Genomic DNA, 26,412 nt, shown 5'->3' with positions numbered 1-26,412 from the left:
CATTGGTTGATTTGAAAGTTCCGGAAGTAACTTACCGTCCCAGTGTACGATGAGATTTTCTGCAGTTTCCTCTATCCCGTCTTTCAAATTCCCAGCAACTGTTTTTCTGAATTTTAATCGAGCATTGCGATTAGTCGTGTAACTGATATTATAATTGTCAATATCTAATCCAAGACTAGTAATGACAGCAGAAATAATATGAATTGCACTCTGATTACTGGTTTTAGTGCGATCCAGTACTGCTACTAGAACTTCCGTCATAACATCAACCTTACGTTTCCTTTTAGCTTGTGGAAGCTCATCTTCGTAATCTGACAAAGGTCGTTTTTCAGATTGATTTGATGATTGGCTTCCTTCATTAGACATTGAGAACTGCGATAATTTTTGACTCAGACCTACAAAAAAATAAATGCATATTAATTATAAAATAGTAGATTACGATCTCTTAAGAAATGATTTGTTACCATTTGTCTTACCATAACTCGAAGAGTCGATGATTATTTTTAAAAGGTTGGAACTCCCAACTGATTTTTAGTAGATTTCATAGAAATCTAACTATTGCATTGGTCCTCATGACGGAACTTTTGAAAAATTTTGATATATTTCGACTCAGCTCGTCAAGCGGATTCAGAAAATGCATATGATTCAAAAGTTTATATATGTATGTATTTATATATATATATATATATATATATATATATGCATATATATGCTATATATATATATATATATATATATATATATATATATATACGATATAATCGGCATTGTCTCTTCTCTAACTTCCGTAATTCTATACGGATCTCACTAAAACGTAACATACATATTTTTAGGACGATTTCCGAGGTTAAGTTCTAAGATGAGCCAAATCTATCGATTAGTTTAGAAATGAGAGCAATTCAAAAATTTTCAAAAATCGCAAAAAATTTTCACTTTTACCTTATTTCCGTGCAATAACAATGGAACGCGACATCCTATCGGATTTCTGCAAATTGCATTTGAAAGTTTATTTAATAAGCTTCAATTTGTGTACTTATTTATTTCTCCAAATTAAATAGTTTAGGAATAATAGCAATTCAAAAATTTTCAAAAATCGCAAAAATTTTCACTTTCACCGTATTTTTTAAATTTACATCCTGATCAGTGGATATCTGACAAAAGTTACAATACGTGCCTCAAAATTTTAAAAAATTTACACGTTGTTAATGATACTGCGGAACGGGCGGTCCAATTGATGGAGTCCTACAATAAAAGCTTAACTGCTGATGAAGAGCAGAAACAGTACTTATTGCAAGTTGTAGCTATGCACAGGAGAAAATTTCCAAATGCTAACAAGCAGACGTTAATGTTACCATTTTTAGATAAATGAAAAAATGAAATTTTTTGTAATTATAACGATTTATTAATAATAATTTGACTTAGATTATTATATTGAAACGAGTCAATACTTTAATTAAAAATTTTAATGCTCAAAAATGTACAATAAAATTAAATTATTCATGTAAGAGTAATAAATTGAGAATTAAATGGAATTTAATGTGTATATTTTTAAATGTTACCGTTTAACGGGCTATAACTTCGAAAATAGTGGTTCTACAGTCTTCGTCCAAAGAGATATTTTTGTAGAGAATTTAATTTCCTACGGAAGCCGTTAGAAGGTTTTTCGAAAAAAAAAATTTTTAATAACGAAAAGTCCACTTGGAACAAAAAAAAATTTTTCCTGTGTTATTTAAATGGGAAATCGAATTTTTTGATAAACTAAGCCGCTATTGGACTTAAAACCTTTAACTCAGCGGCATAATTTTTATTTTCTATATACTACCAGATTTTCTGGTATAGCAGTAAAAAAAAAAATATCGCCTAAAAATGACACACCCTAATATATATATTTATATATAATATATATAAATATATGAAAAATTGATGTAGGTACTCAAATGAAAGGTCTCGATGAGCGTAACATCGGAATGAGCTTATATCTTTGAAAATGTCAATAGTTCACAAGATACAATGTAATTTCTTAATTATTGACATTCTTCAAAATATAAACTCATTTCGATGTTACACTCATCGAGACCTTTCATATACTCACATGACATTTTCACATATTTTATATATATAGTATTTATGAAATATATAAATATATAAAATATATGAAAAATTGATGTGGGTACTCAAATGAAAGGTCTTGATGAGTGTAACATCGGGATGAGCTTATATCTTAAAAAAAGTCATGAGTTGACAAAATACAATGTAATTTCTTAATTATTGACATTTTTTAAGATATAAACTCATCCCGATGTTATACTCATCGAGACCTTTCATTTAAGTTCCCACATCAATTTTTCATATATTTATATATATTATATATTCCACAAATACCATATATATAAAATATATGAAAAATTGATGTGGGTACTCAAATGAAAGGTCTCGATGAGCGTAACATCGGAATGAGCTTATATCTTTGAAAATGTCAATAGTTCACAAGATACAATGTAATTTCTTAATTATTGACATTCTTCAAAATATAAACTCATTTCGATGTTACACTCATCGAGACCTTTCATATAAGTACTCACATGACATTTTTCACATATTTTATATATATAGTATTTATGAAATATATAAATATATAAAATATATGAAAAATTGATGTGGGTACTCAAATGAAAGGTCTTGATGAGTGTAACATCGGGATGAGCTTATATCTTAAAAAAAGTCATGAGTTGACAAAATACAATGTAATTTCTTAATTATTGACATTTTTTAAGATATAAACTCATCCCGATGTTACACTCATCGAGACCTTTCATTTAAGTTCCCACATCAATTTTTCATATATTTATATATATTATATATTCCACAAATACCATATATATAAAATATATGAAAAATTGATGTGGGTACTCAAATGAAAGGTCTCGATGAGCGTAACATCGGAATGAGCTTATATCTTTGAAAATGTCAATAGTTCACAAGATACAAGGTAATTTCTTAATTATTGACATTTTTCAAAATATAAACTCATTTCGATGTTACACTCATCGAGACCTTTCATATAAGTACTCACATGGCATTTTTCACATATTTTATATATATAGTATTTATGAAATATATAAATATATAAAATATATGAAAAATTGATGTGGGTACTCAAATGAAAGGTCTCGATGAGTGTAACATCAAGATGAGCTTATATCTTTAAAAATGTCAATATTTCACAAGATACTTAAGCATCTGCAGGTCTATAAAGCTATCATTAATTATTAAATCAAAAAAATTTGTTGCTCTATTAAAAATTTTATTACTTTAAAAGTTCAAATTTTATTTAAAGAAAAGGTCATTATTCTTATTAATAAGTAATATCCGTCAAAGGATATCATAAAAAGCGTCCGGTTAATTTTTTATCAAAGATAATATCCTATCGAATAACTCCAAAAAGCCATTAATTAAAAGATAAATAACTCATTAATGAAAACCATTAAAAGGATATTTTAGAAATTCCCGAGCGTAAAAAATTTAGAAATCGACTAATCAATTAAAAAATAATTAAAAGTGTAATTAAAGCAATATTGCTCTATTTATACGAAGTGGAAGTTAGAAGTCTGTTACACTTTTAAGTTTCAATTGAAAGTTTAAAAAAATGAAGAATCTAATAATATTAATGGTGTTAATGGTAAAAGTTGCAATAGTTTACTCTTGTCCGAGTAAACCTGTGAAACCTTGTGTAGAAAAAAAGTCCGAGAATTACGAAGAAAGAAATACAGTTTTTACAAATCTTTCTGGTTCATTAAAAATGAATCGCATTGCAATAATGGGAACTCGTCATTCAATGTCATTTTTATGCGGAAATGATCAAAATAAAACCCAAGAATTTGACATAACGTTTCAAATTACACACGGAATTCGCCTTATTGAAATAAATGTCGAGCCGCAAAATAATACTTTTGCAATTTATTCTGGATCATCATTTATTCCGCGATTATTTGATGATTTGATGGAAAAATTGAACGCTTATTTGATCCATTTCTTCAAAGAATTTATTATTTTGGTATTGAATGACGAAAATTACCACGAAAATGAAATAGAAGGTTATTATTGCCGGATAATTGAGTGGTATATCCAAAATAACGCAAATATCGGCTGGAGAATGATAAAAGACTGGAGTTTTGAAGACCCAATTGGTGTAAATCGAGGAAAAATTCTACTGGCTACCTACGGAAGAGCTTTTGAAGGTTGTGCTGTTAATTTGAGAACTGAGTGCATGATTGAAAACTCTAAAGCGACATCTGTGGCGGAAAAGTGGCAGAACATTGTCGATTTTCAGGAAAAATGTTACCTAAAGCACAGTAATTGCTTCATTTATGATCTAAGTGTTCAAACAGACAAAGGAATTCGCGCTAATTCAAAATACGGAGGGTATGCTGTTGATAAAAAATTTAGTATAGAACCCTGTGTAGAGCCGATTAATTACAGAATGGCCAGGTTTTTCTATCCTACCAAAGCGGGCATGTTTATTGTAATGGCTGACTTTCCTATTCAAGAATTGATAGATCGAGTTAACAACAGCAATAATAGAACTTTGGACTCGCTTTATTATTGGGAATCTGTTAAGAAAAAGTTTTTCTACAAATATGCGGACAAAAAAAAAAATTTGGTGTAGAAACATTCTTGAGCCAAGAAAAATTCAAAATTGTATACTTGATTCAAGAAAGTTTTTTGTGCATAAGTAGTAATTTTAAATTGTAATATAATAAAATAATTTTTATTGCATTCAGAAACCAATTGAACCAAAAAAAGTTTAGCAATTTTTTTTTCGAATTAAAACTAAATATTAATTTTTTTTGGAATGGTTAAGTCTACTATCATTATCAATAAATTAGTCAATAAACAATGTGAATTTTTAAAAATTATTAATATCCAAACGCGCCTACTGGTTCAATTGACCCCCGCTTGGGGGCAATTCAACCACTGCTTGAGGTCAATTCAACCAATAATATTTAAAAATCAAACCCTAACTATTAATAAATAATATATTAATTGTTACTTGCTAATATTACTATTGCAAATTTTTAATGCACAGATATTATATTAAATAAATTAAAAATCAATTTAAAAATAATTTTCATTATAAATTCAGTTCATCAAATTGTTAGGTTATTTCCCTGAGTATTTTTCACGTAGTCAAGATGCGCGCGCATGTCCCATGCTTCTCCGTATGGTTCAATCGTCCCCGGGACTGCTGGTTCAATTGACCCCATATAATTTTATAACAATTAATAGTAAATAATAAATAAATAAACTATTATATCACGATAAACAAGGTTGAGGATTATAAAGTATAAGTATATGGGGCATTCCACGCCAAATCGACCACTTTTGAACCCGACCCCTTTAGATTTTGCTGAAACTTTTCCATCCTTTTCTACCCTTTGGAAAACATTTTTGAGAATTTTTTCAAATTTTTTTGTCCAACCTCAAAAAAGTTATGAATTTTTCAAAAAAATGGCTTTTTTATTTTCAAATAGCCATAACTTTTTTAGAAATTAACTTTTGGGTACCTTTTTTTTTTAAAAAATTTTTGTTTTTGAATGAACTTTTCGAAAAAATATACGAAAAAAATTTAACATGATCAATTATATAAAATAATCGGTTTTTTTTAAGTACAATCGTCATTTTTTCGAAGTCCGCCATTTTCTTTTTTTTTTTTTTTTCTCAAAAAAAACTTCAATTTATTTGACAACTATCCCCGCTAATCCCGAGCAGGGCTGATTTTTTTTTATTTATTTAAAAAAAAATTTTGTTTAATTTTAAAAAATGAAAATTTTTTTTTCATAAATACTATTTATATAACAATAAAAATGTTATTTAATGGTTCTGAGGTATTATAATTTCTATTTATTATCTTAATCTTCGATTATAATGACTGAAATTCAAATTTTGGCGCGTCAATAGGATCGATAAACTAGGGTATGGCAATCACAGACTTACCTATAGCCAGTTTAGTAGATACACGTGATTATGTTTCGATTCAAAAATCTATAGTGTTCCTCTATATTGAAATCTAGAACATAACCTATAAATCTTTTTTGCGTTTTAGTGTCAAATAAAAAATTGTTGTCATTACATTTGATAAATAAAAAAATTTCTCAAGTTTATGAACATGTTCCTGATTCACTCTTTGTGGAAGTGTTAATTATTTTGATTTTACTAATCTCCATTTAGTGGAATAATTTCATTGAAACATCATGGCGTCGATGAAGCAATTTGATCGATGTTGTAATCCTTTTGGGCTGGAGTCTCATTGTAAAAAAATTGGTTTGCGTCCAGCGACTGACATTATGAAAGAAATGTTCGGATTGAGTAATTAATATTTATTATGCAGTTCATGTCGAAAAGAAGCTTATAAGGTAGTTAAACAACAAACAAATACTCGTGATGATCCTAATGTTGATTCAAATGATCACGAAGGCAACTCTAGTGACAGTAATGAAAACGATGATCATTTTGATAGCGATAGTAATACAACTGCCACAGATCTACCATTATCATTATCATTCCGTAAGGTTTTTAAATTATTTATACGTTTCTTAATTGAATACATTTTGAGTTATTACATGTTTTTATTATTTTTTAAGGTTCTATGTCATTTGATAACGAACCAAAAAATTCACAACCAAGCTCGGCATCTAAAGTTAGCGCTGCAACTCAGTTACCTGTAATAAATCATGCATTACAGCTGTTAAATCAATCACCAATCCCATCAAGGAAATTAAATGACAATCAATTTTTAAACAACAAAATAAATCAGATATCTGACAGCTTGAAAAAGGTTTTACTCTCTTCAACTGATGAAGACCCGGTCGATGATGATGGTGAAAATTTTCGTGCTTTAATAAAATTACTGCAAGACAAATTTAACGATAAAGAAACGGAAAAATCATTGAAAATACAGATTTTAACATTATTACCTGAACAATGGAGTGAAAGACGTATTTCTGAAACTATGAATACATCGAGACATATGTCAAGGGTAGCAAAAGCGTTGGTTGAAGAAAAAGGTCTACTTTCAGTACCTGAATCAAAATTAGGTATATATAGCATTAAATTGATGTCTTAAACACAACTGAAGACTCACTTACTCAACATCTTTTTTTATAGGGAGAAAAATTGCAGATCAAGTGAAATTGAAAGTTGAAAATTTTTATAATGATGATGAGTACAGTGCTCCGATGCCAGGTATGAAAGATTTTGTTTCAGTTCGAAATGATGATGGTAATCGAGTACCCGTCCAAAAAGACTTGTCCTGTCTAACTTAAAAGAATTATACCAATGTTTTCGGGAAATAAACGCTGCAGAGAAAATTGGATTTTCGAGATTTGCTTCTCTGCGACCTAAACATTGTGTGTTAGCAGGGGCAAGTGGAACACATACCATCTGTGTCTGTACGATCCATCAAAACGTTAAGTTAATGATGCTTGGTAATTATCAAATTCATTAACAGTTATAAATGTGTGAATTTTTATTTAACTAAATCACAAATGTTTCAGGTGCGAATATTCATTCTCTAACAAGAAATACAGATATATCCATTGCATACTGTAGTGATTGTTTGAGTTTGATTGTATGTAAATCTCCATCGTTTCTATGTTATTTGGGTAGATGTGAAAACTGTCCAGGGGTAGATGAGTTGAGTAACCTTTTACTGGCATGTTTTGAAAATCACGAAATTGAGAATATTACATATAAGTATTGGATATCTAAACCGAGAAACAGTTTAGAAACTATTATTAAGCCTATAGAAGAATTTGTTGAAGATTTTTGTACTGAATTGAAAACTCTTCTACCTCACTCATTTATTGCTAAAGAACAAGCAAAAGTTTTGGAAACATTGAGAGAAACATTAGAACCAAATGAATTTATCATTATTTGTGATTTTGCAGAAAATTACGCGTTCGTAGTGCAAAATGCGGCATCTGGTTTTCACTGGAACAATAATCAAGCAACAATTTTCCCAGTAGTGATTTATTATAAAGTAAATGGCGAACTTGAACACAAAAGTTTAGTAATTATTTCAGATTGTAATAATCATGATGCCGTTGCCGTACATGTTTTTATCAAATTAATAACTGACTATGTGAAAAGCCTTCCTGAACGTTGTAACAAAATTTATTATTTTTCTGACGGGGCTCCTCAACAATTTAAAAACTTTAAAAACTTCGTAAATTTATATTATCACGAAGAGGATTTCGACATTCCTGCTGAATGGCATTTTTTTGCGACAGCCCATGGCAAAGGTCCATGTGATGGTATTGTTGGTACCATTAAACGATATGCAGCAAGAGCAAGTCTCCAACTTGCGGTTGAAAAACAAATAACAACGCCTGAAGAACTCTTTGAATGGACTTCTGATCCGGACAACTTGCCAAACATCATAACTAAGTTTTCCCCAGAAGAGGATTATAAAACAGCAGTAAATGATTTAAATGAAAGATTTTTAAAAACAAAACCGATCACAGGAACTCAACAATTACACTGTATAATTCCAGACAAAAATGGTTGTTTGTACATTAAAAAATTTTCAAATTCCAACGAGTACAAAATTTGTAAAATATTTAAACGCCAGAGACGTAATTAATAAATTGTTGAATAATTTTTCAGTCATTGAAAATTTACTTTATTAATCATTAATCCTAGTCAAAAAAATAGAAAATTAATATAATAAATAGAAGGTTGGCAATAGCCTAATCGGCTCGGTACCTGCATTTCGAAAGAGTGGGACCAGGGTTCGATTCCGGCACGCACCAATATTTTTCAATGATTATAAACTAAGAATATGTGCGTTTCATTGCCAGCCTCTGTACCGGTCGGGTTTTCTGTGGTTTTCCCATATAGTTATGGAGGTAAAATATCATTATAGAAGTACCTCCATACTATTTAAGACCGTAATGCAAATGCAGGTACTGATTATCCGAACAAAAACAGTTTCACTGTAAAAAAATCGCGCCAAGTCCACGTTCATAAGACTATTAAGAAAAAAAAATTTGTTTTTTTCTTTACAAAAATATATAAAATAAAAAAATTAAAAAATCCAAGTAACCGATATGATTGTTTATGATTTTCGGAAATTAAAAAAAATTTTGTTACAAATTTAAAAATTAAAAAAAAAGTTTGGAACGTATTTAGTGTGCGCGGTTGCAAAATTTAAAAAAATTTTAATACACAATGACGCACACCAAGTACGTTCCAAAATTTTTTTCTTAATTTTTAAATTTATAACAAAATTTTTTTTAATTTCCGAAAATCATAAACAATCATATCGGTTACTTGGATTTTTTAATTTTTTTATTTTATATATTTTTATAAAGAAAAAAACAAATTTTTTTTTCTTAATAGTCTTATGAACGTGGACTTGGCGCGATTTTTTTTACAGTGAAACTGTTTTTGTTCGGATTTTAGTATTTTTTGTAATTATAATAAAAATTTACAATTAGTACCAACTTAATTAAATCTCGCGTTGGTTGCATTTTTTATAGCAAACTATCCCCTTGAAACTACAGTTTGTGTAAAAATAATTCCAGCGCACCCTGGCGGGTGTAGATGCAAGCTGTGAAATATCTATTTTTCACTGTAGTTTCCCATCTAATGAAGGATTACTATGCATTCTCGAATTATTTAGTCTGTGGCAGATCACTTTGCCCATCGAAAAAAAAGTCAGGATCGAAATTTTTGCGTTGCTATAGTTTGTGCTGATTAAATTTAATAATTTCAAGTAGATTAATTGTTATAAGTGAATATAATTAATTTATAACAGTAAAATAAAGTATGAATTACTGTTATAATATACAATTTAGGAAAAAAAAGTACCGTAGAATTAAATAAAATTTTGCAACCTCAAAATACCGTTCTGCTTACAGTAAACACAGTCGGTAGTCTGGCGCTCCGTTTACAGCAGATTTGAACGGAACTTGGCGCCAGATTCTACCGAATCTGTGGATAACGCGTAAGTCGGCCACAGTCGCAGCACATGTGTGTCGGGCATGAAAGAAAAAATCCCGACATGCAGGGGGGTGGGGACGAAAAAGTGGTTGAGAGTTATAATGACGGGGTTGAGAGACTATATAGCGGAGAAAAAAGTGGAGAGACAATAATTCCCCACCCTCCCTTGTAAAACACTCTACAGTGATACAAGTAAAACCATCCTCAATTATAACCTCAATTATAATAAATAGAGATTGTAATACCTCAGAACCATTAAATAACATTTTTATTGTTTTATAAATAGTATTTATGAAAAAAAAATTTTCATTTTTTAAAATTAAACAAAATTTTTTTTTTAATTAATAAATAAAATATAAAAAAAAAATCGGCCCTGCTCGGGATTAGCGGGGATAGTTGTCAAATAAATTGAAGTTTTTTTTGAGAAAAAAAAAAAAAAAGAAAATGGCGGACTTCGAAAAAATGACGACTGTACTTAAAAAAACCGATTATTTTATATAATTGATCATGTTAAATTTTTTTCGTATATTTTTTCGAAAAGTTCATTCAAAAACAAAAATTTTTAAAAAAAAAAGGTACCCAAAAGTTAATTTCTAAAAAAGTTATGGCTATTTGAAAATAAAAAAGCCATTTTTTTGAAAAATTCATAACTTTTTTGAGGTTGGACAAAAAAATTTGAAAAAATTCTCAAAAATGTTTTCCAAAGGGTAGAAAAGGATGGAAAAGTTTCAGCAAAATCTAAAGGGGTCGGGTTCAAAAGTGGTCGATTTGGCGTGGAATGCCCCATATACAACTACTACAATTCAAACTTTATCAATTAATTCAAAAATTGGAATATTATTAAACAATTTGTCACCAGCTGAAAAAAAAGTTTACATACCTAAAAATAAATAAAATCTGTATTTTGCAAAATTTATTAATCGCAATTATTTCAAATTTTTATCATATGTGAGTTTAACATTAGAATCTAATTCTAAGAGCATGAACTATTTTTTCAATTTTTTCGATTTTCTAAGTCGAGTGGTTCAATTGATCTTCTTCTCCCCTATAAAAGTTGTAAACAAATTGACATAAATCTACAATTTGAATACAACACCAACAAAAAGTCGAAATGTCGCAATCATAACATGATTTTCTCTTATTAAGTCCAATTACCTGATCTATTTCTAATTATCAAATTTTACATATAATTTTCTTTATTTACGCGATCAATCACCTCTTGCATAACATAATCCACAATTACAACATTAAGCTCCTTTGAATTACTTTTAGGATAATATTTCCAAATTTTGAAATTAATTGGTTTTACGCATTCTGCGCTATTTACAACTCCAGTATGAAACCCGCCATATTTTGATACATTTCTAACCGGAAAATGATCAGATTTAACACTCAAATCATAGATATTGCATTGATACTCATCATTGAAGCTGTTATTAACCATTTCCAGATAATCCGCCCATTCAAGATTGACATAAGTGTCTAAATTGTCGCTATTAATTTTAACATAGTTGAGATTATCGAATCTTGAGCAGGTTTTCAAGGAAAATGTACAGTTTTCTAACAATCTATCTTCGCTAGCAAGCAATATTTTTCCTCGATGCATTCCAAGAGTGTCATTCAATCCCCAATCGGTTACCAAACCGGATCCTCTGTTATTACTTTCCCGGTAATCATTTATCAAATTACACAGATTAGATTTGCTATAACTAAACATACGTTTCAATTTTATAATTACTAATTCAAGCCTATTATAGCTCAAAAATAAATTAATATCGAAGATAAATTCGCCGAAAGTCTTGTCGATAGCAATATGTCCGATAGATACCATTATTATATCAAAATTTTGGTAAAGAGTAATATCCAGGAAACGCACACCAGAATCTAGTTGAGTTTTTATATTAATCTCTTGTCTTTTGTAATTGTCATTGTTATCAATTAATAAATAAGAATTTGATTCTCGAGTGCCTACTATTGACAATTCTCCAATTCTTCTATCGTCTGGCAATTCAGACATGAAATTTCCACTTTTATTGTACTCCTTGAAGAATTTTTGAGCACATAACACTGAAGGTATAAATCCTGGAACTGCGGGTGGTCTTGGACGCTCAGGTTCTGATTTAGAACAACTTTCCACGGATATTTGGGTCAATGTTAGACAAATTAGTAATTTGATCATTTTAGTTTGACTTTAATTTGTTTAATGACTTAGGAAGTATTTACTTCACTTTTTAAATGGTTTAAAACGGAAATTGTTGATATTAAATATAATTATTAATTGTGGTATGATTTACAACGGGTTTTTATGCCGCTCAATTGGCCCCTTAAATTGAATTAATTAAAACAATAAACCAGAGTTATAAAATTTATAATCAAAAAATACTGACATTACAATATTTAATATATTTAATAATGGAGAACATTTAAAATACAATTAAATTGTATTTTTTATTTGAAGTTTATTTGCAGTAAGAATAAAAAATTTAATTGTATTTGAAATTACCCATAGATAAAAATAATCGGTATTTAATATTGTGAAAAATTTAAAGTTAAAATAAAAAGTTTCAATTTAATGATGTGATAGGAAATACAAATAAAAAATAATCGATGATCAAATTACTTTAATAAAATTATAATTTATAATTCTATTTTACAATTCGATAACGTATTAATATTTTTCATTTTTATCCATCATAATATAGGAACTATTTCCATAAAAGAATGGAATAGTTCCAATAAGTTTGTGTGAATAGTTTATACATTATTATCGAAATTATTCTTAAAAAAGTATAGGAAGATTCTTATACTATAATCTATATTATGAATAGAGAAGACCAATTTTGTATCCGGAATTTGTGCCTTTTCAAGGTTTCATGTCATTCTCAACGATAGTTGATTTCTATTAATAAGTATTGAGGCTGGACTCGAAAATGCTCTAGCTCAAGCTGCATAATTAAGAAATGACGGTGTATCTTGTGAACTATTGACACCCTTAAAGATATAAGCTCATCCCGATGTTACACTCACTAATACCTTTCACTTAAGTACCCACATCATTTTTTCATATACTAGAATTTGAATTTGCGCGCGCAAGCGCGCGCCTGACTGTAGCATTTGCATATATTTTCATGCTTATGATATATTCGACCAATCACGTTACGAATAGTTTGATGCCACATACATTTCATCTCAATTTTATATTAGGATTTATATATATTATATATATTGAGACACTGCAAAATGTCCCGATTTTATCAGCCTGGCGAACTACCACCCGAAATTTCCGTTACCGACACTAGCTAAATTAATGTGTAGCCCCCGTGACGTCACAAGACGACAGGAGGAGGGGAAAATCAGCTACGAGCCTCAAAACCTGAGCATTGATCGACACTTCGATCTATCTCCCGGTGTCAACCACCACGTTTGATATTTCTTAGTCAATTTACTACTATACCGCTATTATCACTACCTACTAAAATTCTATTAATAGTTTAATACTAATTATCAGAAATATTTTATATTACTTCTATTAATTTTATTATTCTTGCATTAGGTGATTATTCACCACGTTTATTACTATTGTTCAATTATTTATAACACTAAGTTTAATTATTCTATCCCTATAAATATTTTGTTAAATTACGTAACCGAAATGCCACAAGTTTATATTAAAAGTGCTTATTTTGTGTAATAAAGTTAAGTTTATTGTTATCACCGCTATACACTATTACTAAACTACCGCTATTCACCTATCTATTTACTACGACTATCTATCTACAACCTGCCAAAGGGTCAATCAAAGACGAAGGGTCATCGTTGCAGTTAAAATTTGTAAGTAAGTAAAATAAATTAACTGGCACGCGTGAGAACTTCTGTCTCAAACTAATAAAATCATCTAAAGACAAAGACACTCATTGGTTCACGGGAGCGGAATATCCCAGAGCAGCGTATCCTAATTTTTAGAAGTTTAGGCGATTATTTCTTATCCGCGAGGTTTAATGGTCTGAATAATTAAATTTTTAAACTAAACAAAGAAAAATTTAGTGTTTCAATATATATATATTAGGGTGTGTCAATTTTAGGCGACTTTTTTTTTTCAACAAAAAAACAGGCTGAAAACTTGCATGAAGGTGAGAACAGAAGCCCGTTCAAAGCGGAGCTCTTAATATTAATATTTAGAGGTGTCTGTCCCTAATTTTTCATTTCCCATTTAAATAACATAGGAAAAAAAATTCTTTTTTTTGTTTATTTTTCTAGCTCGGCATACGCACCTCATATATATAAGTCAATAGCATATTATTGTAGAGAATTTAACGCTCTACAAAAAAGGTCTCTTACACTTTTATCATAACGACAGCCGTTCTAAAGTTATTCAGACGTAAACTTCTAAATATATAAAATTTTGATTATTCAAGTATCAAACTGATACAAATTAATTTATTACTGTCTTACAAATTATTTTTATATGGATAATTGGTTCTGATGCGCTAATATTTTCATAAAGCTAAAAAAAAATTACTCATGTATCAAATTTTTTTCTTCTTTATTTCATTTACTGTAAGAAAATCATGATCCGAGTTGAATGAATTAAATTTTTGAAAAGTTTCACGGAATTAACAATTTATTACTCTACACGGAGAGAAAAGATAAGTTTGGAAAATCAGAAAAGTGCACGTCTCATAACGCTCATTTATCACAAAAAAATCTGGAAAACGGTTGACCCTAAAGGCCATCCCTGCAACTTCCGCTAATTCCATATCTAAGCGCTTAAAATTGCACTTATGAGGTTTTTGAGCTCTTCAAGTCAAAAGTCTGATAAAAGTTTCATAGAACACTATTTTTTGAACTTTCAAAGTGCAATAATTCTTGAATAAATTAACGAATAATCATTAATAATAATGTATATCATTAATAATAATCATAATAATAATTTTCTTACAGTAAATGAAATAAAGAAGAAAAAAATTTGATACATGAGTAATTTTTTTTTAAGCTTTATGAAAATGTTAGCGCATCAGAACCAATTCTACATATAAAAATAACTTTTAAGACAGTAATAAATTAATTTGTATCAGTTTGATACTTGAATAATCAAAATTTTATACATTTAGAAGTTTACGTCTGAATAACTTTAGAACGGCTGTCTTTATGATAAAAGTGTAAGAGACCTTTTTTGTAGAGCGTTGAATTCTCTACAATAATATGCTATTGACTTATATATATGAAGTGCGTATGCCGAGCTAGAAAAATAAACAAAAAAAAGAATTTTTTTTCCTATCCTAATATAAAATTGAGATGAAATGTATGTGGCATCAAACTATTCGTAACGTGATTGGTCGAATATATCATAAGCATGAAAATATAGACAAATGCTATACTCAGGCGCGCGCTTGCGCGCGCAAAATTCAATTCTAGTGTTATTTAAATGGGAAATGAAAAATTAGGGACAGACACCTCTAAATATTGATATTAAGAGCTCCGCTTTGAACATGCTTCTGTTCTCACCTTCATGCAAGTTTTCAGCCTGTTTTTTCGTTGAAAAAAAAAAGTCGCCTACAATTGACACACCCTAATATATATATAAAATATATCAAAAATGCATGTGGGTACTCTCATGAAGGCTCTTAATGAGTATATCATCGAGATGAGTTTATATATCTAAACATGTCAATAGTTAAGAAAGTACAGTGCAATTTAATATGTCATTATTTAATAAAGCATACTTAATTTTACTTATTTTTAAATCGCAATTTTCGGTAGTCACATAGTGACTGCAGGTTGCTAGTAAAACTATTAATTGACATAATAGAAAAGGTTTTTCTCATGATATTAAAAAACTTTTGTGAAGCTTCTGAGGCGGTAAATTTTTTTATGTACACTCAAGTATGGAGTTCTAAAAAAAAAATAAATTGAATTAAAATAAATTTCGATAACGGCTACTGATGTCAAGTATTATGAAAGCATTTTTTAAATATTTGTTTTCCTTAATTATTCAGGCCAGTAATATTTGATATTGGTAAATTCGTAAAATACAAATAAAAAGTTACTAGTATTTTATTTGTTACTAAATAAAAAATAATGTTATACTTAATAATGGCAAGAATTCTAAGTAACAATAAGATATATTTTTTATTTTTCTTTTTTTTAATTACTAATTCAAGTAATACTTAGTAATGAAGAAGGAATGCGTTAAAAAAAGTACTCAATATTTGCAACTCTGGTGTAACATCGGGATGAGCTTATATCTTTAAGGGTGTCAATATTTCACAAGATACACCGTCATTTCTTAATTATGCAGCTTGAGCTAGAGCATTTTCGAGTCCAGCCTCAATACTTATTAATAGAAATCAACTATCGTTGAGAATGACATGAAACCTTGAAAAGGCACAAATTCCGGATACAAAATTGTTCTTCTCCATTCATAATATAGATTATAGTATAAGAATCTTCCTATACTTTTTTTAAGAATAATTTCGATAATAATGTATAAACTATTCACACAAACTTATTGGAACTATTCCATTCTTTTATGGAAATAGTTCCTATATTATGATGGATAAAAATGAAAAATATTAATACGTTATCGAATTGTAAAATAGAATTATAAATTATAATTTTATTAAAGTAATTTGATCATCGATTATTTTTTATTTGTATTTCCTATCACATCATTAAATTGAAACTTTTTATTTTTACTTTAAATTTGTCTCAGTATTAAATACCGATTATTTCTATTTATGGGTAATTTCAAATACAATTAAATTTTTTATTCTTACTGCAAATAAACTTCAATTAAAAAATACAATTTAATTGTATTTTAAATGTTCTCCATTATTAAATATATTAAATATTGTTATGTCAGTATTTTTTAATTAGAAATTTTATAACTCTGTGTTACACTCACTAATACCTTTCATTTAAGTACCCACATCATTTTTTCATATATTTATATGTATTATATATATGTGTATATGAAAAATATATCAAAATGCATGTGGGTACTCAAATGAAAGCTCTTGATGAGTGTAACATCATAACGAGCTTATATCTATAAAAATGTCAATAGTTAAGAAAATACAGTGCAATTTAATTAATAAAAATAATTAAGAAATGACCTTGTATCTTGTAAACTATTGACTTTTTAAAGATATAAGCTCATCCCAACATTACACTCATCGAGACCTTTCATTTGAGTACTCACATCAATTTTTCATATATTTATATATATTATATATATATATATATATATATATATATATATATATATATATATATATATATATATATGAAAAATATATCAAAATGCATGTGGGTACTCAAATGAAAGCTCTTGATGAGTGTAACATCATAACGAGCTTATATCTATAAAAATGTCACTAGTTAAAAAAGTACAGTGTAATTTAAAAAATATCCTGTGAAATATTGCCATTTTCTAGGATATAAGCTCACCCCGACATTACACTTATCGAGACCTTTCATTTGAGTACCCACATCATTTATTTATATATATATATATATATATATATATCATTAGCTAGCAATGAAATTTTAAAATATTTTCACGACTAATAAATTTAATTCCCAAAAATTCGAACTAAAAACCGACGCCTAAATTTATTCAAAACTAATCACGAGTTTAATACTCAACATTAAATAAATTTTTAGGAACAATATCGACGCATAAATTTATTTTAATTCAACTCGTAATTTATTTCTTCAATATAAAATAATTCTTATTAAAAATCATCAATTAATTTTAACTAAAAATACCCGGACTTAATAATCCACGTTGTTAATTAAATCCTAAGAATTTTACCAACGACGATATTAAATTAGTAATTAAATTTTCCATAACTTAAGTTCAATATAAAAATGACCGCGTGGAATTTTCCGATTCAATAAATAATTAATGAACAATTATTTCAATATAAAATAAATTAACGAAAATTTATCCACGGGTAATTCAATCTTAATTGCGCCAAAATTTAATAAAAGCAATTCTCAATAAAATAATTTTAAATAATTATTTCCTTGTAACAAATAATATTAATTAATAATAATTCAATTGTTCTTAATAATTTGTCGAAAAAATTAATTGCCAGGAATTTGCGCGCTCAAAATGGACGCCGATGTTCGTTAGTGCGTAGTAGACTTTGACCTTGGGTACACGTTAACTGCTTTGTAAAATTCGACCGACGCTTGCCTGATCCGTGAGAAGACAAAGGAACTTTCTCGAAAAATTTAATTCTCGGTTTTATTTTATTAAATAAAATAGTTGCTGTAATTTTTATAAATGTATTATATTTTTCTGGTGTCTATGCACAGGTGCTACTTGCACCTCTATAGAATGTTTTACCAGAAGTAAATAAATAAAATAAATAAATAATATTTTTTTAATTATAGTAAAGGAAAATTTTCAACTAATTACATACACTGGCCACTTACACCAGGAAAATAAGCTTTAATAGTTTGTACAGATATTTTATTATCTTTTACAGGTAATTTAACTGTAGCCTTTCCATCAGAAACTCTAAAATAATTCATTTTAAAGTTAAGGTTGGCAATAGCCTAATCGGCTCGGTACCTGCATTTCGAAAGAGTGGGACCAGGGTTCGATTCCGGCGCGCACCAATATTTTTCAATGATTATAAACTAAGAATATGTGCGTTTCATTGCCAGCCTCTGTACCGGTCGGGTTTTCTGTGGTTTTCCCGTATAGTTATGGAGGTAAAATGTCATTATAGAAGTACCTCCATACTATTTAAGACCGTAATGCAAATGCAGGTACTGATTATAACGCGTAAGTCGGCCACAGTCGCAGCACATGTGTGTCGGGCATGAAAGAAAAAATCCCGACATGCAGGGGGGTGGGGACGAAAAAGTGGTTGAGAGTTATAATGACGGGGTTGAGAGATTATATTGCGGAGAAAAAAGTGGAGAGACAATAATTCCCCACCCTCCCTTGTAAAACACTCTACAGTGATACAAGTAAAAACCATCCTCCTCCTCCTCCTCATTTTAAAGTTTTTTTTATTTATTAATTAGGTGCCAATTCATTTATTATACTTTAATTGTTGATGTTTTTGTTTTGCATCTGCACACATGTACGTAATGACTGAGAAATGACGCCATTTTGTCCCTATTTTGGATCCACAAGTAACAAGTGCACAAGCTCGAAGTGCACTAGTGACTTTTTTACTAGTTACTTTTATACTTATGGGTAGTATTCATGTAAACAATAAGCGAGTGTAGCGCCACTTTCTTATAAGTCATCGATGAGCCAACCAGGCTTCCGTAGTTTTGAGCTAGTCACGATACTTCGTTCACGATCCACTGGATCGCTATAATAGGGACCGAGCATTAACTGTAGAGGCAGCACATCAGTCGGAAGTGGCGCGCCCTGGTGTTTAACAAAAGCACTAAATGGACAAAAAGTATTACAATAGCTTATGTGTTTTTTTACTTAGTAATAGAGAAAATAATAAAATAAACTTTTTGACCAATATTAATCGGTCGTATTTGAAGCAAAAATAATTCAGAAAGTTAAAAAAAAACTTTAGGCCATGTATATTAAATGTGTTAAAAGAAATTCAGCATTATTAAGTCAAATAGCTATGTAAACATAGCCTCCAAAGTTCAATTCTGCCTCTAAACACGTCATATGCCTGTCATTTTTCTCTGGAGTACCACTAGTACTGAGCGAAAAATAATAAAATTTCACAAGTTTGTCAATTTGACGGTTCTGACTTGATATATTTATATATGTCGTGATATATCAAAACTCTATAGTTGAAAAAATTTCGAACAATTTATTAATTTATTTAAATAAAAAATAAATCAACATTAAATCACATGTAAGAGTTTAAAATTTTTGCCCATTAGCTTACAATTTCTATCACCAGTTGGCGTGACAGTCTAGACGCTCGGTCCCTATAGCAATACTTTTTTCTCCGTGCATTTATCTTATAAGATTAATTTATAATAATGTAAAATCCGGAGACACGATAGTGTCTCGCGCCAAGTACACGTCCAATATATGGCGTGAGACAACGTGTCTCTATTCTCTCATCATATGTCAACATAACCTCCTCACATATTTAGCTCTATATTTTTTTATTATTGCTAAGACACTAACACTTGACATCATTGTTAATAAGTTTCTTTTTACCAATTATGCATGTATTACAAAAAATTTTTGGATCTTAACAATTATTTAATATATCGCCAGTTTGAAAACTTTTGCTTGCGCCTGTTTTCGATTCTACGAGAGATTTTACAAATTTAGGGCGAATTTTCTTATTTCCAAGTTGGCACCACTTAACCCTGTTATTCTACCATCTAAGTAGTTAATATACTAAGTACTGAACTTAGCGCCGATATAAGTAGTTGGTCTTTAGTTTAACATTTCAATATATGACAGTAGGTGGAGCCACAAAATCATTACCGCTATATTTTAGATGTCACATTGGTTAGTCACGCGCGTCATTTAAAGTATTGTAGTAATTTTGTTTGTAATTAAATTATTACAAAAATTCATGCATAAAGAATCAGCTGAATTACTTGAGAAGTACATATTTGGAATTTTAAAATATTTATAAAATATTTGATTATGTCACTTAATATACTCTTTACAAAAAAAAGATATATCCCACAAAAAACAGTTTCACTGTAAACCGCCGCGCCAAGTACACGTCCAACTATTGTTACAAACTATAATAATTCAATTTTTACAAAAAACTATTGAATCGAAAAAAAAAAAACGAAGTACAAAAAATTTTTTAGATTAAAAAAACATTAGACAGTAAATACTAAGGAAAAAAATTTAGTGTACTTGGTGTGCTATACAATTCACACTACAAGTATCAATTTTAAAAACTGTGGATAATAAAAGTATTCGAATGATGCTCACCAAATACATTTTTGTGGTTTTTTTGGAATATCTTTTAAGGTAGTACCCTCGCCAGAGTCGTTTTCTTAGGATTTTTTTTTAACTTCGGCAGATTAATATTCATATAATTCTGCGTCGATTGGCGCAATTTGAAAATTTTTGACCATTCAGTTTCAGAGATATTTAATTTCAAAGTTTGAGTTTTGAACGCTCTTTTACATTGCGGTATACGGGATATCGAAAAGTTTACCTACAAACATTTTTATATCTCAGAAACTTTTCTTAGGATTCTTTTAAAAAACTAGAGTAACGTTAACTAACAACTAAACAATTTTTTAAAAATAATTTCATTGATAATTACCACACAGTTTAAGAGATATTTATTAATAAGTAATGAAAAATTTACCAGACTTTAGCCGAGGAGGGATACGTTAATAAAACTGTGGCAACAACGCAAGTTTTGTGAGCCGCGAAAAAATATGAGACGCGCATGCGCTGAAAAATTTGAAAAGTTTAATTTACTTTAAGTGTAACATTATAGTTATTAATTTTATTTATTTAAAAAAGTAACAATGATTATTTTATGAAAATAAGTATTTTTCTATATTTATAAAAATTCAAAAGTTAATAAGTTGAATATAATAATATATATTAATCTTTCATAAGTTATAAAAATAATAGTCAGATGAAATAATAAAAAATACTAAAATTTAAAATCCGTAAATACATCAACATAAAAATTCAATTACTGATTTTTCTGAAAAACAAAACAATATTGTCAATTATTTTTTCTATTTGTTATTTGCATATTTGCTAGTGATTTCTGTCGTTATTCAAGAACTTTTTTTTATGAATCGTCCTTTATAAGTCAATTTTTCAGACATTGTAATTATATTTCCGAATAAATGTAAAACAGAGGTTAATCTACAGTTAGTCCAAAACACTACAGTATAACCACTATAAAATATCTTAACGCTCACGCAGTGTTGCCAGACTTTTCAAACGATCAGTTTCTCGTTTGTGATTGGCTAAAATAAGTACATAAACAGCAAAAAGTTTTAGGCTTGTCAATAATGACTCTAAAGTATATGTACCATACACTCTAGCACAAACTTTTGACGACGGAAGTCGCGAGGGTACTACCTTAAACGGCTTTACCGATCGATTCCAAAAACTAATTAGCTCTCAACCTTGAAAAACCACGTCGATCGCCGCCAATCCGGTCAAAATCGGTTGATTCGTTCGAGAGATCGTAAACGAAAGAAAACCGAAAAAAGTGTTTTTTCGGAGTTACTCCGAAATTTTTAGTTTGACCAATTGAAACTTAGAAATTCTTTATGAGGCTTAAAAAACTGCGTATAATGCCGCCAACCGCGTAAAAATCGGTTCATTCATTCAAAAGTTATTGCGGTTTGAAAATTCAAAAAATAGTGTTCTATGAAACTTCTATCAGACTTTTGAGCTCAAAGAGCTCAAAAGCATACAAAAAGTATCATTTTGAGCTCGAAGAGCTCAAAACAACACACAGATTGTATTTTTGAGCTCGAAGAGCTCAAAAAAAACGGCCATGTATTAACGGAATCAGTGAGAAGTTGCAGGGATGGCCTTTAGGGTCAACCGTTTTTCTAATTTTTCTTTTTTTTTTATGATCGTAAAATCTATTTTTAATAATCTTCAAAGCCATTATTTATAATAATAATTTAAAATTGTATTTTTAAAAATAAAAATGTACATCGGTTACTTGGAAATGAAAAGTATCAAGAGTCGTCGTCCTTCATCTGGTCCATTATCCGCTTGCGCTCTTCAGCTCGTTTCAAATTATTTAAAACTGAATTTTCAAAATCAGCATCTAATTTATTGAAAATATCTGGAGCTGAAGAGAAACTTAATGCGGAGCTTGGCTGAGAAGTTGGTCGCTGTCTGATAGATGAGTTTGTAGTTGATGAATCAGCTGGGGTGGAATTATTGGATTTAGACTCCCAGAGGCCACTGAGAGTCAGGGGATTTTTGGTGTATCCTGTTTCTATTTGAACTGCCATTTTAGCTGCTTCGCTGTCCTTGAACTCAGCTAGTGCGCGTCCTTTTTTTGTTAGCATCGCGATGGCAACAATGTCTCCATACTAAAAAATTTTAGAAACATAAATAAAATTTTGTTATATTGAATAATGAATTATGTTAAATTGTACTGTACTTTCTTAACTATTGACATTTTTAATGATATAAGCTCATCTTGATGTTACATTTATTAAGAGCTTTCATTTGAGTACGCACATGTGGTTTTGATATATTTTCATATATTCATATATATAATATATATTTTTTAACCATATAAGCTCTTCCCGATGTTACACTCATCAAGAGCTTTCATTTGAGTACCCACATGCATTTTTGATATATTTTTCAGATATACATATATATATATATATTTATATATATAAATATATAAATATATAAAATATATGAAAAATTGATGTGGGTACTTAAATGAAAGATCTTGGTGAGTGTAACATCGGGATGAGCTTATATCTTTAAAAATATGATCGGTTGACAAAATACAATGTGATTTCTTAATTATTGACATTTTTAATGATATAAGCTCATCTTGATGTTACACTTATCAAGAGCTTTCATTTGAGTACCCACATGCATTTTGGTATATTTTTCATATATACATATATATATACATATAAATATATGAAAAATTGATGTAGGTACTCAAATGAAAGGTCTCGATGAGTGTAATATCGGGGTGAGTTTATATCTTTAAAAATGTCAATATTTCACAAGATACAATATAATTTCTTAATGATTGACATTTTTAATGATATAAGCTCATCTTGATGTTACAGTCATCAAGAGCTTTCATTTGAATACCCTAAATACATTTATTTATTTATTTATTTTGTATAAGGTAAAAGCCCCAATATATGATCATATACTGATACATGATCATATATTGGGGCTTTTACGTTACATAGTATTTGTGAAATATATAAATATATGAAAAATTGATGTGGGTACTCAAATGAAAGGTCTTGATGAGTGTAACATCAGAATGAGCTTATATTTTAAAAAATATCAATATTTCACAAGATACAAGGTCATTTCTTAAATATTGACATTTTTTAAGATATAAACTCATTTCGATGTTATACTCATCGAGACCTTTTATTTGAGTACCCACATGCATTTTCATATATTTTTCATATATACATATATATAAATATATAAAATATATGAAAAATTGATGTGGGTACTCAAATGAAAGGTCTCAATGAATGTAACATCAGGATGAGCTTATATCATTAAAAATGTCAATATTTCACAAGATACAAGGTCATTTCTTAATTATGTATCTAGAGAAAAAATTTTTCTTATTCTCTTAATAATAAAGATTACCTTCGACAAAATTTGCTGAAGATTGCTCTCATTGTACCCTCCATTATCAGGATCATTTTTTTCAGCCTTCCACCTGATATTAACTCTAGTGTCATTGACACCCACCGGCTTACTTCCATGAACTTGCTCGTAAATTTGCTTGTTCATCAAATCAATCTCCTCCTGAACTTGTCTCGAGCCCTCTTTTTTCAATCTCTCAACTTCTGCTTTAAAAACTTCCTCATCTGTCTTGAAACTCTGCTGTTTATTCAATTGCGACAGTCGATAAGCTTCTTCACGAGCTTCTAAATCTTCTTTCAATTTTCTGCGCTTTGAATCAAGCTTTGCATTGTTTATTTTTGCTTGAATTTTTGCGTTTAATATTCTGTCATACGCTGCCTGTTAAATTAATAAATAAATAAATAAATTAATTAATTAATAAATAAATTAATAAATAAATTAATAAATAAATTATTTAATAAATTAATTAATTAAGTAATTAATAAATTAATTAATTAACTAATTAATTTATAAATTAATTAATTAACTAATTAATTTATAAATTAATTAATTAACTAATTAATTATTCAAACAATTAAAAAATTACTTAATTAATAAATAAATTAATTAATTAATTAAAAAATTAATTAATTCATTGATAAATTAACTTATTAATTAATAAATTGATTAATTTATAAATTAAGTAATTAATTAATAAATTAATTTATTTATAAATCAACTAATTAATTAATTAATTAATTTATAAATAAATTAATTAATTAATAAACAAATTAATTTATTTATAAATTGATAGATTAATTTATAAATAAATAAATTTATTTATAAATTAATTAATTACCTAATAAATTAATTAACTAATTAATTTATAAATTAATTAATTAACTAATTAATTTATAAATTAATTAATTAACTAATTAATTATTCAAACAATTAAAAAATTACTTAATTAATAAATAAATTAATTAATTAATTAACAAATTAATTAATTAATTAACAAATTAATTAATTAATTGATAAATTAACTTATTAATTAATAAATTGATTAATTTATAAATTAAGTAATTAATTAATAAATTAATTTATTTATAAATTAACTAATTAATTAATTAATTTATAAATAAATAAATAAATTAATTAATAATTAATTTTATATATTTAAATATTTACCTTCGCTGATTTGTCAATTAAAATTTCCAAAATTCTTGACAATCGATGAAATGATTTTGCTGCTGATGGATTGTTTGGATTTTTGTCCGGGTGACATGATAGCGCTTTTTTACGGTAAGCTGTTTTTATCTAAAAAAAAAATAAATTAGTTAATTTTACATGTTAATTAATTTAACAAATATATAATAATTTTTTTAACAAATAAAATTATAGTAAAAAAAATTGACATGTAAAAATTTAAAAAAATTAAAAATGCAATTTTATAAAAATAATTTATGAAAGAAAATTAAAAAATCATTAATGGATTACTCAAAAATAAATTAATTTTACAAGTTAATTAATTTAGAAGATATTTAATCATTTCTTTAACAAATAAAATTATAGCCAAAATAATTGACATGTAAAAATTTAAAAAAATTAAAAATGCAATTTTTTAAAAATTATTAAGTGATTACTAATTTTAATGTTAAAAATTAATTAAGCAGATATTGATTTAGTTTTTATTATTTTTATAAAAAATAAATGTCAAAAAAAATTGACAGAAATTTAAAAAAATGAATTTTTTTTTTAAATAATTTTTTGGAACAAATTTGTTTGTAAAAAAATTAAAAAATAATCAAGTGACTGTTAATTTTAATGTCATTAATTTAACAATTAATTATCTAACAATAAAAATAAAATTTTAGTAAATTTGAGGTTAGAAAAAACAAATAATAATAATTATTTAATTACTTACCTCTTTTTCAGTTGCAGAGGACTCAATTTCAAGCTCTCCGTACAAATCAACATTCATTAAATCCTCTTCCATTATTTAGATTAATTTTTTTACACCAATAATTTTTAATTTAATAATTATAGTTGTCGCAACAAGAGAGTGTAAATATATCACGTTTCAATAATATCAACAAACGTTTTGAAACGATAATAAATATTTACTTGCTTAATAGTTTCAGCGT

The 26,412-nt window shown here is 28.1% G+C and overlaps 1 protein-coding gene and 1 long non-coding RNA gene across 3 annotated transcripts; one reads left to right on the top strand and one right to left on the bottom strand.

The window, feature by feature from the left end:
• The first annotated feature begins 7,021 nt into the window (after positions 1 to 7,021).
• On the top strand, positions 7,022 to 7,597 carry LOC123267749. Its single transcript, XR_006510114.1, has 3 exons — positions 7,022 to 7,094; positions 7,165 to 7,484; positions 7,554 to 7,597. It is a non-coding gene; the product is annotated as an uncharacterized LOC123267749 (long non-coding RNA).
• A 14,979-nt stretch (positions 7,598 to 22,576) lies between these two features.
• Positions 22,577 to 26,380, bottom strand: LOC123267747 (dnaJ homolog subfamily C member 17). Of its 2 annotated transcripts, none has more exons than XM_044732568.1 (5): positions 26,337 to 26,380; positions 26,193 to 26,293; positions 25,457 to 25,585; positions 24,290 to 24,667; positions 22,577 to 23,010 (listed from the first exon to the last, which is right to left on the bottom strand). In XM_044732568.1, the coding sequence occupies exons 2-5, from the start codon at positions 26,262 to 26,264 to the stop codon at positions 22,648 to 22,650; spliced, it is 942 nt and encodes a 313-aa protein (XP_044588503.1). In that variant the 5' UTR covers positions 26,265 to 26,293; positions 26,337 to 26,380; the 3' UTR covers positions 22,577 to 22,647. The 2 variants fall into 2 exon arrangements, with proteins under 2 accessions (XP_044588503.1, XP_044588502.1); XM_044732567.1 differs by having other exon boundaries at positions 26,193 to 26,301; positions 26,335 to 26,359.
• Positions 26,381 to 26,412: the final 32 nt, after the last annotated feature.

This window comes from Cotesia glomerata, linkage group LG6 (assembly GCF_020080835.1).
Source record: "Cotesia glomerata isolate CgM1 linkage group LG6, MPM_Cglom_v2.3, whole genome shotgun sequence".
NCBI classification, from domain to species: Eukaryota; Metazoa; Arthropoda; class Insecta; order Hymenoptera; family Braconidae; genus Cotesia; species Cotesia glomerata.
Note: the sequence above shows the minus strand (reverse complement) of the source record. Positions and strands in the feature narration are given on the sequence as shown.

Excerpts from the sequence above, each read along its gene's own strand:
- LOC123267747 (XM_044732568.1), bottom strand. The coding sequence starts at position 26,264 with ATGGAAGAGGATTTAATGAATGTTGATTTGTACGGAGAGCTTGAAATT. Across the intron at positions 25,586-26,192 it reads CCTCTGCAACTGAAAAAGAG|ATAAAAACAGCTTACCGTAA; the intron begins GTAAGTAATTAA and ends TTTTTTTTTTAG. Across the intron at positions 24,668-25,456 it reads TAATTGACAAATCAGCGAAG|GCAGCGTATGACAGAATATT; the intron begins GTAAATATTTAA and ends TTAATTTAACAG.